Source organism: Ixodes scapularis, unplaced genomic scaffold, assembly GCF_016920785.2.
Source record: "Ixodes scapularis isolate PalLabHiFi unplaced genomic scaffold, ASM1692078v2 PGA_scaffold6__148_contigs__length_123643588, whole genome shotgun sequence".
Classification (NCBI taxonomy): Eukaryota; Metazoa; Arthropoda; class Arachnida; order Ixodida; family Ixodidae; genus Ixodes; species Ixodes scapularis.
Genome location: NW_024609881.1, coordinates 78,671,847 through 78,688,479, shown reverse-complemented (window position 1 = coordinate 78,688,479; position 16,633 = coordinate 78,671,847). Strand labels below are relative to the sequence as shown.

The following is a 16,633-nucleotide window of genomic DNA, read 5'->3' as shown; positions in this document are numbered from 1 at the left end:
CGCATTTCTTATAAATAAATATTTTGTGGTCGAGAGTGACTCCGCTGTAGTGCAGCTAAATGAGGCGAGAGTCACCCAGAGTTACCGAGGGGTCGGTGGCGGTTTGGTTGAGTTGGGTTTAGCAGACGACAAGCTCCAAGGCTTTGCTACGCGGAATTCGCCCACTCCCGGAAAGCCGCTGTCGAGGTGGAACTTCTTTGTTATACATAAACTTCTTTAACGGCAAGTTCCTTTGTTTACTCCACTACGAGAGCAAGCTTGCCAGCTCGGCCGTAGGTGCTCCGGTACGTTTCATTTTTTTAACCGACGTTCGAACGTTTGACAAATACCGATTCGATCTCCAAACACCCCAGATAATTATTGCAGCACACCATAAAATACTCTCCTCCGAGCACAGCGTACATGCTTCAATATTTTTACTTTTGTGCGTTTCTCCCATAGACTTGCGTGTATTGCCTGGTGTCAAGCAATGGCCGCCGGTGGCGACACCGACGGGCTCCCGATCCGCGATCCAGCCTACTACAATAGAGATCAGTGACTCAGCCCTTCCTCGTTCGGTGGCGCCCTCTGGTGCCGCGATCATTGATGCCGCCGATCGTAATAAAGAAATTGGCGACGTATAAATGTAATTTTGTTTTATGCTTCGAGTTTATAGATTGAGTTATGACCCTAAAGGTGACTATCGCAGAAAGTGGTTTAGTGCCCCTTTAACTCCAGACGGAGCCGACACTACGAGCTGATGGAACCAATCAGACGGTGTAACAAGTGCACCGTCATATTTCTGTACGTGTTCTATCATCGCTGAACCAATCATAAACAGAAAAGGGCCAGTGACTTGCACTTTTGACCCTGCTTGATTGGTACCATTAGCTCGTAGCGTCGGCTGCGTCTGGTCCTAAGCTGAAACGAAGTTACACATTTCTGCAAAACCGGAGACGGGACGGACGAAAAAGAGGACGAACGCAAAATACGAACACTTCGTTACCGAAAACAGTAACTAAATACAAGTAACGCGTAAGTTTATGTTCTACGTCTGCTACTGCAGTTACCAGATGCCAATGCTATCTGTACGAATATTGTGTTATTCTGGAGGATGGTGACGTCTATTCATAAACAATATGTCCATCTTCGCTCCTCCAGCTCCGAGGATTAGAGCGCCGGCCTACGGATCCCCAGGTGGTGGGTTCGAATCCCGACCGAGGTGCCCGCAATATGACGGAGGCTTATTGCGGAGAAGGCGCCGTGTAACCGAGCTTTCGGTTGCACGTCAAAAGATCCCCAGGGCCGGTTTTCTCGAAGGGATGGTAGACCCATTTTGGTAAACCACGGTGCCTAGGAAGGGAAAAGTACCTAGGTAGTGTCATAAACGGCTGGATATAAAACAACAATAATTATTTTTGATTGGGCAATAAGATGCGCCATCTATCGGTGAAACAAGCCAGTCATTTTGTTTATCCTCTATTTCCGCTGGTTGTCATCGATCTAGTATGGTATTTTAAGTCAAAATATAGTAATGTTGTACTTGAAGACCAATTTATTTGCTTCCGATGGTACGAAGAAATTTTAGCCACTATGCTAGAGTTTGTCGACGAATATTCGAAAATGTAAGAAACATTTCCTTCAATATATTTCGCCATAAGCAACGTATAACTTTCCCGTGTTTCTTCCAGTCTGGCAACGCCGGTGCTGTAGTCTCGTTTTCGTTCCTTGCGACGCACGTTTCTGCGATTCCTGCTGATGATCTCAACTGTTTGCCCTCTCTTCCGTTTGCCCAACCGATTCATCGGTGACGAGAAGCTAAGCTTCTCGTCACCGTTGAATTGCTGGCCACCGGGGATATGTAGAAACCTCGATGTTGTCGGCGCACTGTGAACAAAAAAAACAGTACAATGTCTGAGCTGTTCACCCGGAACGAAGACTTTATTGAGGATAACCCCCTTTCTCCGCAAAGTAATCGCTGCTCACGAGTTGGCGTGCATAGTGTAACAAATTAAACGTCTTAGTATAAATATGTACCAACACTCGTTCGCAAAACATTTTTTTTACTCACCATAAAAACACTTGCAAGGCTTATGAACCGTCATATGTCTTGGATCCCGGACTGCTGAAGAGTGATGCGTTCGCGGAATGCTGCCGTCGGTTAGTTTAGTAGTCCCTCTGAACTATCGCTTGCTTGACGTGCTAATAGGTTGATGGTGAGTCATTAATATAACAGCCTGATCGAAATAAATGTTCAGCAGAACCAAGCAGAACTATTAGCCCTCATTAAGCGACGCCGCGGCCATTTTGCTTCTAGGTACTGCTCCTCCCTCGGCGCCCCTGCTCTCCCAGTCACGTGACCTGGAATTCCCGTTTCTAGGGACAATAGTTAACTTTAAACCACGGTTCGCGTTGGAGAAAACGGGCCCAGGTGGTCCAAATTAATCCCCAGTCCTCCGCTGGGGCGTGCCAGATGCCCGTCGTAGGTTTGGCACGTAAAACCCCCAAATTCGATTTTTTTTTTTCGCTCCTCGAAAAGACTGTTTAATGTTTCGTAAGCAAATTTTAAACGATCGTCCCTTAGATTCTGCATTCCCAGGTGTTAGAGGACTTTGGAGCCAAAGCGGTATTCACTCACATTTAGAAGGAATTCGCGGAAGGGTGAGCGTGACGGTCCACAGCGGGAGCAACTGCCACCCCTGCTTCCTCGTTCCCACGTACGAGTTGGCAGTCGGAGGGATGTGAGCGTTAGCGGTCGAATTTCGTGGTTTCCACTCTTGACACCACCGTAGAAGAGCGGTTTCCTGATTTGGCACCAAAGACGCTTTTTTAACGACAAAATAGCGGTGAAAGCGAACTGATCCGCCGTCAATCAGGGACTGGTTATTGTGCTTGAGCGTCCCTCCTTCTCACTTACCGCGGAGTCGGCGTCGCCCTGCCGCATCGCAGAAGGATGATGTTTTTGTTACTCCAGAGATAAATCCCCCCTCAGATGTCTCCATTGTGTAAATACTTCTACCGCTCCTAATTTTATTTATTTATTTATTTATTTTTTTTAGAGGGAAGAGTGCTATATAAGAACCCTATTAGCCGAAAGTCGTGTAAGTGTACGGCCTTCAACACAGGTTCCGCGTTCCCGACAAAATGGGTCCTCTTCTTACCAAACTACATCGCCAGGGCGATCTAAGCCCGGGGCGTAGACGAAGCGGTGTTTTCCGCTTCTTCGAAAGTATAGTACTACGTTAAAAGAGGGGCTTCAAATAAAGAAATGCTGCGCAAGTATACATTCCTGTATGACTATGCTTTCGAAGTTTTTGATCAAAAGCAGGAGGGTGTTTTTTGGTCTTTATTTGCCGAAAATTCCGAGTTTTTGGAGAGTTTTCGTTTGTCGTGCTCAAAATCCCGAGTTTTTCGGATATTTATACGTCACTGACCCATATAAGCAGAGAACAGCAGTTGCCGAGTTTAGCAAAGCAGCTTTTGTGCAAAGAGCGCAACGAGAGGTGAGCCTTTCACGAAACACATTAATATGTCGGAATAGGACGGAAGGACAGAGCAGGAGGACACGCTGGCTAATCCGAGGTAATTGCCCCGGTTGGCTGCTCTGTGCGGGTGATACGGTTAATCAAGAGCTCTCATCCGCCTCGAAAAGAGCTCTCTGCAAATGAATGTGTCGATTGGAATTCCGGTACTCAGCGATCCGAAAGAGGGTGCCCTTTTCAATGACCGTGCCAACTTGTACGCCGCTAAAGTTGCAGGTAATTATGGCTGCCAATCACTCATAATTCATAACATCTAGTCATTCCTCGGGAGCTTTCTCTTCCTTTTAGCTAAGCTATGGAACCCCTGAAATTTATCGTGTGGCCATAGAGGTGTCATCTCGATTCGGCTATGGTATCCATTCGGCCGACGGGTCAATTCGGCTTAAAATTTTCATTCGGCTGGACGCTCCAATTCGGCTGGATACCCAGTTCGGTCTAAAGTTTCGATTCGGCTGGACGCTGCATTTCGGCTGGGTGTACAGCCGAATTCAAGTGTCCAGCCGAAATGGGGCGTCCAGCCGAATCGAAACCTGAAGCTGAATTGACCCGTCGGCTGAATGGACACTTCAGCCGGATTGGTACGCAACCGGCAATAGAACCTTTTTCAAAAATTGTGTGCCGTCTGGTAGCTGCTACGCTAAGTATTCGAGTCAGCCATTCTGTGGGCACGTATTGTGAGCACGTGTATTCGACACGACGGCTGCGACAACGTTCGGCGAGGACTCGTATCCAATCACACGCTTCGTGGCCAAGAAATGGCGACCGCCAATGTTGCTTGATGGGGTTTCGAGAAAGGGTCCATTAAGCTCTGAAATCTCTGGAACCCCTATCGCGAACGCTCCATGACAAGCTCGTTCTTCAATAAAAGAGCTCGGAGAACGACGAATTAAAGTTGATTCGCGACTCCAGCGGCGTGCATTTAAGACACTTTCCACTGTTTTACATTGCGGCCGTAAGGCCGCGCCAGTTTTCGCTGTACACACACGTGGATGGGTGACTCCCCGCTCCTCACCTTTGCGTCTCTTCCGCTGGGTGGCGTCGCATCCTCCGGAGTTCTGGTCTCACCCTACAATGCAGTAAAGGCCAAAACTACTGGCCGCCACGTCCAATCACGAGCCAGTTTGAAACCACGTGGTGCTTGGCTTCGACGTGCGTATCGGTCCGTGCGTCTCGGAAGCCGAACGGATCAGTGCAGATGTATCTAGCATATGTACGCCCTAAAATTTCTTAGGTACTTCTTACGCTTGGAATTTTTTTTAGAGGGTTTATCAAATTTCAGTCCCCCCCCCCCCCCCCCCCCCCCCCACCCGAAAAAAATTTCTGGCTACGCTACTGCATTAGACAGACCAAGTACAAGCACTGCTCGAAAACAGAACAAGTGCAGCTTTCAAAACAAAATGCTTTTATTGGACAAACCGTTAAATGTAGGGGAGAATCTTTTTCTTTTTTTTTTGCTAAATTTAGCGGGAAAATATCATGTACATTTTTATAACAGTCCCTCGGTCCGCATTCGGCGTAGTGCTGACTCTATACACCTTCCCACGAGGGCGCAGCCATCTTGAATGGGGTCACTTCTGGTGTGCGGTAAAACATATTGCTTTGATCTCTCCGCGCCGCTAAAAGATGTTTACTAAAAAAAATCGTGATTGTCACACATTCTTTTCCTGCCTCCCCTATATTTTCTCGCACATTCCAAGTTGAGATGTTTTATTATTTTTTCGTCCCGGATACCAGACAGGGCACCCCCGTGACTGAGGACGACAGGAAACAGAAAACGTCTGTAGGGGGTATTCTCTGACGGCCATAACTGTGTGCGCGACGGCGAGCTTCCACAGTTGTTTCACAACGTGCATTCCGCACCATCGAGATTGAAGCTCTTAGCAACCTATTCATGTGAGCTCGTTGTAAGCATGCGCTCGACACAGCGCCCTCAAACACGGCGTCCAATAAATACGCATGTTCAATATGTTTTTTTTTTTTTTTTTTTTTTTTTGTTAATCACGTTTTGAATTGCAAGAAACGACCCGAACTGCCTTCAGAGCGCATGCGTGGAGCACTCTCGGGTCGACTCCAGACGAACCACTCGAATATAAGCCACGATTTATGAGTTAATTGCAGGCCGATAATCAAACATCTCGTTATAACGAGGTTGGAACGTCTCCAAAACCGTGGTTAATGAGTTTCCCACTCTACGATCGCAGACGGCTGATAAAAAGAGAGAGGGGGAAATAAAAAAAAAAGGAAGGGGAACCAGATTACATCCACAACGTCAGCCTGCCGTCTTCTTTTTTTTTTTTTTTTTTGCACAATTTCGGTAATTGGAAGAGATCGCCTGGCTAATTGCGCAGTTAATTAACGGTTGCTGGCGACGGCGATTTTCCCGACGCCGAGTCTGGAAGTCCGGATGAGGCGACCCCTGGCGTAAACCGACTTTTGTGGCTCCTTTGTTTGCTTTTTTGGGGGGACGCGAAAACTCTGGAAGGAACGGCCGCGCCAACTGTTCGCGGAAGGAACACCGATCAGTTTTGTAAACAAGCCAGTGTCGAGACGAGCATCTTTTCAAGTTGATGAAACGGCGCCAGCTTTAAGTTCAGCTCTTTTTTTTTATTATTATAATGCGTTGTATTAGTTTATTTCCACGAGAAAACCGTCACGAAGAACCGTTACGAAGAACCGTTACGTAGAACACTCGTGACAATTCTCCCCCGCTAAATTTAGCGGGGGATATTCACGTCGCGTCACCACGTCGTGCGACCTCAAGTCACCTGATCTCAATTTCCTGCTAACTTTAACGGGGAGATTGACGTCACTTGACCACGTGACGTGACGTCACCACGCAAAGACCGGGGAGCGCCATTCTGTGCTCACCGATCTTTTGTCGGCATGACGAAGCACGTGTATTCCTTTTCTATATATTTTACTTGTTACCGTCGATGTGTTTGTTTTAGGAAACGCGCTTATGGGATGATCGATGGATGGTTCTCACTCTCTTGGCAGGGCTCAAAGATGGCGGCACCCAACTGAAGCTCATCATCGACTACGAAAACGGAGGGCAGGCTCTGTTCAAGCCGATGAGGTAGGTCCCCTTACCTTTTGCATTAATGACGTCACTCGTTGTCCTTTCGGCTCTGTGCGTTAATTTAGCGGCGTCTTGCCACGCGTCTGGCAAAAAAGATCAAACTCAGACTGGCCTTCTGGGCCGTGTTCCAAAATTTACTCCATCTTACGTCAGGGTAAGGATTTTGTACCCTTGGCGTTCTAAAACCTACCCGCGTCCAGCGTTTTTTAATCTGTGCTGTCACGTGATACGATCCGCCGGAGTAACTCGGATCCATTTGGGTAAGATTTGGAACACAGCCCTGGTGTTCGGCTCATTTTTTACACATTGTGTTTAACAATTTAATTTTAAAAAAAAATAGATTGATCTAGAATGTGTACCGGGAAAGTGTAACACGCTATAGTCGGTGACAGCTGTTAAGAGTGAAGTAGAAGCTCCTCCCACCTCTTTTCACAGCCCCTCTCCAGCGTTCACTCTGCTAAAGTGGAAAGAGGTTGAAGGAGGAGCTTCCACTTCACTCTTAACTTGTCGCCGAAAGTCTGCTAAATTTAGCGCATAATTTAGCGTGTCTCCCGAGTCCAGCGCAGCTCAAAATATGCTGCACGTTCATTGTACCTCGTCTTCACCCATACGATTAAGATATATATAGGTTGTCTGAATTAACGAGGCTCAATCTAAAATGGGCGGTAAAAATCGGCGCCTGCACGTAGCAATTGAAAATATTCGTCATATTGTGTAGTTCACAGGTCAGTTTTATCTCGAAAAATTTCAAATCGTAGCTCTTTTTCTGTAAAAAAGGGGGGCAAAAAGACTTCCGAGGGTTTACGGCGGACTGCGACGGACTCGAGTAGCCGGGCGCGTTTGGCGCAGGCATTGATAGGTAGCGTCGGGAGTAGCGTCGGAAGCTGTAGCCGACCAGCGAAAGAAAGCAGAAGATACGCTAGCGAAATCCCACGGCAGCAAGAATGCCGTCGTTATGCAACCGTGTTTTCTTTTTTTTTTACTTCAAGTTTTGATTTTATTGTTTGCTATTATTTTTAACAAAAGGTCCATTACAAAATTATTATGTTCATCTGAAAGAGGTCCATGAAACGAGTTTTCTACTTCCGCTAAATACTACTCAGGACCCCTCCCTAACGTTAATAGTCCGTTAAAATTAATTTCTTTTTTTTTAAGCAATGGTTGTCGGCAAATAAATTTAAAAGAAGTATGAGCCTCGTTAATCCCCTCAACTCGGAGCCAGAACAAGCGGCCACGTGGTCTGGTGCCTATCGTTGGGGTCGGCAAAGTAAAATACGTGTGCTGATCTCCAGGTATTGTTAAAGTTCGGGCTATCCTCATCCCCGCAGTGATTGTACACAAGCCATGACCCGAGTATCAGCCGAAGCATTGACTGTTACGTGCCGAAGTCCAGTGCTCACACAGTCGATTGTCGTCAGTCGGGTGATTTCGATCCCACAATCACGTCATCCAGCTTTGCAAAGGCAAGACTGAAAGATATGGTTCCCTTTCATCCTCGCAATTTCAGCGCGACAAAGAAGTGCCTGAATCAGTGACGGTCTGTGCGAGTATACGGGCCAGACTAGGGCCAGTGCGCCTCTGTGAAATCATGAACATTCCAACCTGCTATCGTTTCACGACCCCTTGAATAGACCAGGGTCGTCGCGAGCAGTCTCGATAAGGAGGTAGCGCCATCCATGAATCGACTCGGTCATCGCTACGTCGCCGTCTGCCAGTGGCTTTGGCAAGAGTTTTGGCCCCATTTCTACGGGGAGGGGCATATATATATTTTTCGGATTTCGGGTGCTGGCCTTTTCTCGTCGAAGGACGGCCCTGGTTAGTCACGCGACAAAAGCACGAAATGTGGGAAGCTACGCGCTTTTGACGTCAGCAACCCACTTGCGCGCTTTTGACGCCAGAACCGGCCGCCAATCCTGGGGGTGGCCGAACGACAACAGCACAGAAAGAGGATATAAGGATGGTGTTGCCCCTCAGAGTTACGCGGGAACTTTCCAAAACTCTCTATTCGCGACTCCAGCGACCTATAGGGGGCGCCACCACCAAACAAACATGGCGGCTGAGTCCAGGTCGCTTCGGCTCGGCCGGGCCGCCTGGATGGGTGGCGCATTCAATTTAACAATTATTCTTTTGTTGAATGCCCAATTTTATGGGTATTTGAACTGAGACAGTTAAGTTTAGCCGGTGCGCATAAACTTGCCGAGCATAGTTTTGTTTTGCCGGTGTTTTTTGTTCTTTTCATGTCAAACTTTCGCTGCGGAGACCGATCAAAACCGAAACTATGGGCTCCGGAGAAACGGTAATAGACTCTAATTAGTTTTGATCATCTAAGGAAAGCGGCGATGACTACAAAATTGTTCCACCAAGAGTAATGTTTAGCTAACTCGCATGCCTCGATCATGCGACTTACCTGTCCGCGAAATCGAACTTTTGTGCCTGTCCGCGTTTCAAGAAACAGCTGCAGTCGTGTGCTCGGTCAAGAACACAGGCTGCAGGAAAATTACGAAAATTAAGCAAGCGCTTCTTGAGCCAAGGAGCATGTCAACTCGCTGGCACTTCACTAAGCAGCTGATACTCGTATTTCAATTCAGGTTTTAGTAGCAATCGTGAAGTCATTTTGATGAATATGCGGTTATGTATTATATTACGTACTATGGTCCCACTAAAGCGATATTAGTATGTTCTTCGGGTTGAAATATGAACTTAGTTGACTAACTATTAGGGTGAACTGCTGAATAAAAGTATATTTGACAGACAGAGAGATACTACTTAAACTTAGCCAAATGGTTCTAGCCGGTAGAACGGAGACGAATGCGGACAAGCTGAGGAGAGTATTCATCGGAGATTCACTCAGACCTCTCTGCATTGAGCTTGACTTTGAATCCTGAACAAATAAAATTAGTATTTTTTTTTTTTTGTGGCCGGTCAATCTGAGCAATGTAGACGTATATTGCTGCTGGATTCGACGGGGGTTATAAGTATTGGAGGCGCGATAGATCCTAATGACGTGACAGCTTCTATCTTTGCGAGACGCGTCCCCCCACCTTTTGAAAGCAGATAATTTCCCTCATTAATCATATGCAGCAAGCAGGTTTTCTGAATCAAGTAATTGCGAAATTAGCCCAACTCCTTCAATGTGGTCTTTTTCGGCGAAAAGCCGCCAAGATGAATAGCCAACGCACCGGCCGGCGTTAGTGGCTCAAATTAACCTGAAGCTAATCCAGCACAACCAGACTCAAGGAAAGCAGCTATCGAACCTTCCCATTCACTTGACTGCAACATCGGTGTCCCCTCCAGTAAAACACTTTGTCTGTCGACCTCAGTCTACTGTTCTACATCCTTATAAAGAAACCGCTTATCAGTTACCAAGCAGTCGTCACTTTGATTGTCATTAGAGACAGACGAGAAATCAAAACGTTTTTCCGTGATTCCTCCCCATCCAAAAAATTGAAAGCACGCGACCGTGTGTTGTGAAATAAACGGGCTTTCAAACACGTGATGGAAAGAAACAATCTACTGAGGCTTCACCACACTAATGAACACTCAGGCAAACTTAAGAAATTTTCGGACCTTCGTCAAATTACATTGCTCGCCGCCGCGCCGACAGCACGCGTCCGCGAAAGCCATCAGAGACGCGGCGGGGCGCGGAGCGACCTGGACCGGCTCGTTCCCGGTTTTCCCGCTTGGCGGCGTCCGTTTTGCTGGAGTCGCGAATATACTGGTTTCCTTTTTTTTTAACTTTTTTTTTTAACTTGTTTTCTTTCACGACGTAGTACTAGACGTACCCTGCTTCGCCACTTGCTTAGCACGCCCTCAAGGCCCGTTCACACACTTGCGTTTGACCACGACCAACTAAAACAAGACCATTTTTTTTAAGGCTTGTTTACAGACTTACAACTTCTTAGGATCGGAGAGGTTAAAAACCTGGTTTTAAAGTCCCATTAACACATGCGACTGCATACGACCGGAGAGGCTAAATGCCGGTCGTGTCGAAGTCGGTTGTGCTCAAACGCAAGTGTGTGAACGGGCGTTAACACTTCTACTAGGAGAGAAGGGTCAGGAGCCGGTCGTTTCCTTCGTTTTGTGTGTGTGTTCGCGTTACCACATTCGTGTGGCGCTGCCTACAAATGCTTTCCTTCTCGCCTGCCACTCGTCCTCCCTCTTTTACCTCATTCTGGCTGCCTATTGTTCCGGCGCCGAAAGCGCGGGCTTTTCCCCAATATAGGAGGCTATAGATGTTCCTAGACTGTCGGCATCTTCGAATAACGGCCAAACACTTCCAGTAAAAAGACATCTTTGACGAGTTCCAGACGACTTCGCACGAGCGGCGTCCGCCATTTTGTGACACTCCAGACGAAACACGTAACCTTAGGCAGCAGTCCCCCGTATCGTATTTGGTCCCCCTGCTCGTTCATCGTAAAATAAGGGTTAAACCTGCTGTGCTAAATACTGCTCGAGCGGCAGAAATATAGCCCCTCCGATAGAACCTTTTTCAAAAGTCCATCGAGCAACATTGGCGGTCGCCATTGCTTGGACACGAAGCGTCTGGTAGGATCCGAGCCCTCGCCGAACGCTGACGTCAGCGCTCGTGTCCAATACGCGCTCAGAGAACGTTATCAAGCAATGACGGACAGGCGGTGGCGCGGATTTTTGTAAAGGGTGTATAGACGCTTTGCACACGCACCAGATTGCAGCCGTCACTGCTGACCTACCCTTGTCTTGACCTGATACCGAGTCAGTGAAGAGTCCGTTGACCAGCTTCCACAAAGGCCTATGCTGCGGAGAAGGACACCGTAGAATCGGAAATGGCAATAACCTGACCTGATAAGGTAATGGTGAAGTGAAGTAATAGGACTGAGAAGAAACCAAAATCGTAGGTCGGTTAGTGCGGCACTGTGCAGATCTGCTGCAAAGCTTTTATATTGCACGCATATACAAGTAACGAACCTAACCCACCGAAGTTCAGCTGATTCTGCATTTACCAAACTTTGAGAACGAGATTTAGCAGCTACTTATGTGCATCCCAGTGTCATTTGTTGGTAATCCTTCGCTCAGTATCAAAGCGTGAAGAACAACCTTATATATTTATCCGCATGTATATTTAATATACTTGCATTCCTAATCCTCCGAACCGAATGTTATCTCCAAAACGTTTCTGAAGGGCTAATATATTTTTTTACCAATTGTTTTGACTAATTGGAGCAATTTGAGAGACGCGTAATCGCTTTAGCTAGGCGGATTAAAATATTGGGCAATCGTTGTTCGTGGATCTTTTTCTAAATGCGCCATTTTTCGGTAATTGCTCGGGAACGTCGGCAGAAAATAAGATAGCTGAAGTGGAGACGCGGTTTTTATTAGAAATGTCACCGACTATTTCCCGAATCTCGGATTTTGGAAAAAGTTTGAAGCATTGAACAAGGATGCCCGACTTATACTTAAAAAAGTGTGTATATATATATATATATATATATATTGTAGAAGGTTGTTTTGGAGATAACATTCGATTCGGAGGATTAGGAACAATATATATATATATATATATATATATATATATATATATATATATATATATATATATATATATATATATATCAGGGTGTCGAACCGGAACCGAACCGAACCGGTAGTTTTTCCGGAACTGAACCCGAACCCGAACCGTTATATTGTTATCGCGATGAACCCGAACCGGAACTGAACCGGAAAAAAAAATAACGGTTACCGGCTCATGTCAAAACGGTTCGGCCACGCGCTGTTGACAATGAATGTGCTATCAATGCCATTTGTTTTTTAAGTGCCGTCAACTGACACACACCTCGCTTACATATTTTTCTTCTCCACTCAGTCTTAGGAATATGAACGCTGCATCCAGGAATCTTGACAAACGCTGCATCCATTAGTCTTGACATAGGAACCAGTATTGCGCTGCTCGCGGCTTGCACGGAAGAAAAAAAATTGGAAAACTGTGCAAAAAAAAAAAAAATCGCGTCACGGGATTTTATTTTTCTACAATCTCGTAAATCCTAAATGCTGCTGTGTGCTCATTTCATAACACGTTTCTAGACCGCGCGAGTTCTTGAAGCTTGCTTCCATCGGAATGAGAAAAGAAAAGGCTGTGGAGTTTGATAATAATGCATCCGGTTTCGTATGGGCACTTAGAAGCTAACATATTTGTGAGACAGCGAACTCTTCCATTTTAATATTCATCCTATTACGTCCTTCTGGCGTTGCGTTCGGTGAAGTGTTGTTCATATTCCGTATCTTGTTTAATGAAAACTTCTTTAAGGGTCTAATTTGAGTTACCGAAGGCTAGTTCAAATAAAGAAAGCTGTATCTTCTCCCCACTGTTCCTTCAATTGCTTACACGCCGAAGTGGCGGGATAGTTAGCGAGTTCTGCTTGTAAGTGGGTTTGTAAGGTGGTCGCGGATTTTACAGCTACTGCGTCGGACCCAATTAGATGAAGTCCGAATGCGTAAACGTCGGTGAGGTAACCTTTGAGTGCACATAAAGAAACCATTCCTGGTAGAGACCCCTGAGCCTTACACTAGGATGTATCCCGTTTCGTATGTGCTGATTTCAGATGTTTTATTTGTAATTTATTTTGATGTTACAATTTGTCATTTATACTTTCCGAACCGGTTCGCGAACCGGTTCAGCGCCCCGAACCGGTTCGCGAACCGTAACCGAACCCGTATTTTTTTCGGTTCGACACACTGATGTATATATATATATAAATAGAGAGAGAGAGAGGCAACGTAAAAGCAAGCAAAATAATAATATTTAAAGGTTAGAGTGTAGTTTGTTCAACTTTGTTCCCATCCACCGCCAGGTGGTGTCAGCTCGTTCTCAGTTTTCGCGCATGCGGATGCGCGAGACACATGGACGGCAGAATCGTCCGATCCGACGTCCGATCCGACAGCCCGAACGCCGCTCCGAATTGCCGCACGCGACAGTAGACACACGCTTCCGACCTTGCATGCGACATGACTATCCGTTCGGCTCCGGACAGGAGATCCAAGTGCTCCAGCGGAGGTCCGCGTTCATAGATCTCTGGTCCCAGATTGACGGTTTAGCTCGCTTGAGCGAAGTTCTCGCTAGCGCGTGCATTTTTTGCCGGGACCATCTTTTTCGAATGGGTCAGCGGATCCACTCGTCCGGCTTCCCCTCTCCCGTCCCGTTTTCGTGTTCGTCTTGCCAGGCCCAGTACGTCATCATGACGTTCGCGCTAGCTGCGCTGTCATTGGCTGGACGCCTCCGACAGTCCGTCCGCCGTAAACTATCTGGCACGTTGGACGCACGCCGCATCGCCGACCCGACGTCTGAAGCGACCAAATTTTTCGGATCAGGCAGTCGTACTGCCGGATCGGATGTCAGATCGGATGGATTTTCGCGCATGTGTCTCGCGCTTTTAGTGTCGCACGGCGGACGGACTGTCGGAAGCGTCCAGCCAATGACAGCACCGCTAGCGCGAACGTCATGATGACGTACTGGGTCTGGCGGGACGAAGACGAACACGAAAACGGGACGGGCGACGGGAAGCCGGACGCGTGGATCCCGCGGACTCATTCGAAAAAGAAGGCCCCGGCAAAGAATGCACGCGCTAGCGAGAACGAGCTCCTAACTTCGCTCGTGCGAGCTAAACCGTCAATCTGGGACCAGATATCTATGAACGCGGACCTCCGCTGGAGTGCTTGGATCTGCTGGGCGGAGCCGAACGGATAGTCATGTCGCATGCAAGGTCGGAAGCGTGTGTCTCAAACTGTCGCGTGCGGCAATGCGCAGCGGCGTTCGGACTGTCGAATCGGACGTCGGATCGGAAGATTCTGCCGTCCATGTGTCTCGCGCGTCGAATTTGAATCTCGAGCCGGTCCGCGGCATCGCCAGTTTTTATTTAATCGGGTTTATTTCACGCGCGCGCATAAACGGTTCATACGGCTTTTAATAAAAAAATATATTTGAAATTTAATATACTTTAATTAGATTATTCACTTTTTCTAGAGATACGCTAAAAATTTACCAGACAAAAAAAAATTAAAGCCGTTTACAACTCCCAGTAACGCCGTATTCGAGCGCAGCTCTTGAGGAGGAAGAGGAGGGTACTGAGAGGAAGGTATATTCCTCCTCCTCACCTCCTCATCCTGTCGGCTACTCCTCCCTCCGAGCGACGTCGCCGTCGTCTCACGAGGGCCACGTGACCTCACGGGGGTCATGTGACGTCATCGGGGTCACGTGGCCTTATGGGAGTCACGTGACCCCTATGAAGTCACGTGACGATGCCCATGACGTCATCAGAGACGATGACGATGACGTCATCAGTGACGTCACTGATGACGTCATCAGAGGCGATGACGATGCCGAAGACGTAATCAGTGATGTCACTGATGACGTCATTAATGACGATGCCGATGACGTCATCAGGAGCGATGATGATGCGGATGCCAATGACGTCATCAGTGACGTCACGCGTCCCATAATGCACCGCACGGTTACGCCGACGGCGACGGCGACGCCGCTCAAGCCGGAAACGGCCGCCTAAGAGCTGCGCTCTAATAAAAAGTTGCTAAAAAGAAGCGTGGCGCTGCAGGAGGTTCCGTTGCATTTGTAGTAGCTTCGAAGAAGGCATCTAGTTAGTAATTGCACATTTTTACCAATTAATCAGTCGATCGATTTATGTTTATTCTGCCCTTTAACAGCTGGCAGACCTAAAGAGGGCTGCACCTACATGAGGCGAAGGACAAAGCTATGATTAGCAATTAATCATTTATAATGCACTCCTCTCGAACTCCTCAGAATAGACCCTTTTTTTCAAAAGTGCGCCTCATCTATAGACCAACTCATGTTTACAAACAAACCGGAGCGCCCCTAGCGAACCCCACTGGCGGCGCGCATGCGCGATGGAGTGTGGGCAAGAAGCTTGTTGTCGCCCATAAACGAACTATTGAAATGCGATGTTGTCGGCGTCGGTTTGAGTCCGCCTGCCGTTTTTCGCGTTGCAATTTGGTTCTACGTCTTCCTGGCAATGTCAGACTACTTGAGCGGCCTCAGCGAAATTGAGGAACTTGTTACACCGCGAAACTTCGCGTGAATAATGTGACATGCGGTGATTCATTCCGCGTGGACGCCACAGAATAGACGCTAAAGCGCGATTCGCATACTGAGATTCCGCTCGCAATTTTCAGTCGCGAAGCCGTTCGGGCTGCAAAAGCGTGAACCGCAGCTGATATGGTCGACGTCGATACTGAAAATCGCTAGCAGATTCGGACCAAGTGAATCAGACAAAACAAGTCGGTGATAACCACTGGTAACAATGATCAACATCTCCTTGTATCTAATGTTTACATCGAGCCTGCTTACCAACCTTCAAATTTAAGTCTTTTGAGGCCTGCACTTACTTCTTATCGCAAGTACCGGGCCAACATTTGGTCTACGGGCCGGCATCGTCTAAGATAGCAAACGACAAGCAGAAACGTTTGAAAGAGCAGACGACGGTTCGAACGATCAGGCGGCCGTTCGAACTTCGCACTGAAAGTGTCCGCAGGTGGTCCGCACAACTTGCCGGTTTTTTGGCGTTCATGTTGGAACAAAACAAATAAATCGCAAGCAGAATCGGACCAAGTGAATCGGACATAACAAGTCGGTGATAACCACTGGTAACAATGATCAACATCTCCTTGTATCTAGTATTTACACCGAAAATGCTCTATTGTACTCAGGGCTTCGCTATTCATCAGTATCCTTTCGTCTTATGTAGTGATTGGCTACCTCCGTGTTTTGCAAAAAAGTGAACCCACAAGCAATTTTTTTTTTGTCCTTTTTCGATACGTTGAAAGCAGAGCCGATCTTCCAGCGGTGCGAAAGGTCGATGACATCGCTGCGGAGGAGTTCTTTACGAGCACCAGGATGACATACCGTGTCCGGGCTCGTCCCAATAAGTCTTCGGTTCTCTCTATGTGGAGGCAGGGCGCGTGGTGTCGGTATTCAATGGACGGTGGAAGACATAGAGCTACCTGAAAGGTGCCCTCGAGACACGTCCTCGCC

General features: G+C 47.4%; 1 protein-coding gene across 1 annotated transcript in view; it reads left to right on the top strand.

The window, feature by feature from the left end:
- Nucleotides 1-16,633, top strand: part of LOC8028066 (extracellular serine/threonine protein CG31145) — a 71,208-nt gene that overhangs the window by 34,080 nt on the left and 20,495 nt on the right. The window contains exon 5 of the mRNA XM_042294826.1: nucleotides 6,519-6,597. Coding sequence (XP_042150760.1) covers nucleotides 6,519-6,597 — 79 coding nt within the window. The remainder of the gene's footprint in view (nucleotides 1-6,518; nucleotides 6,598-16,633) is intronic.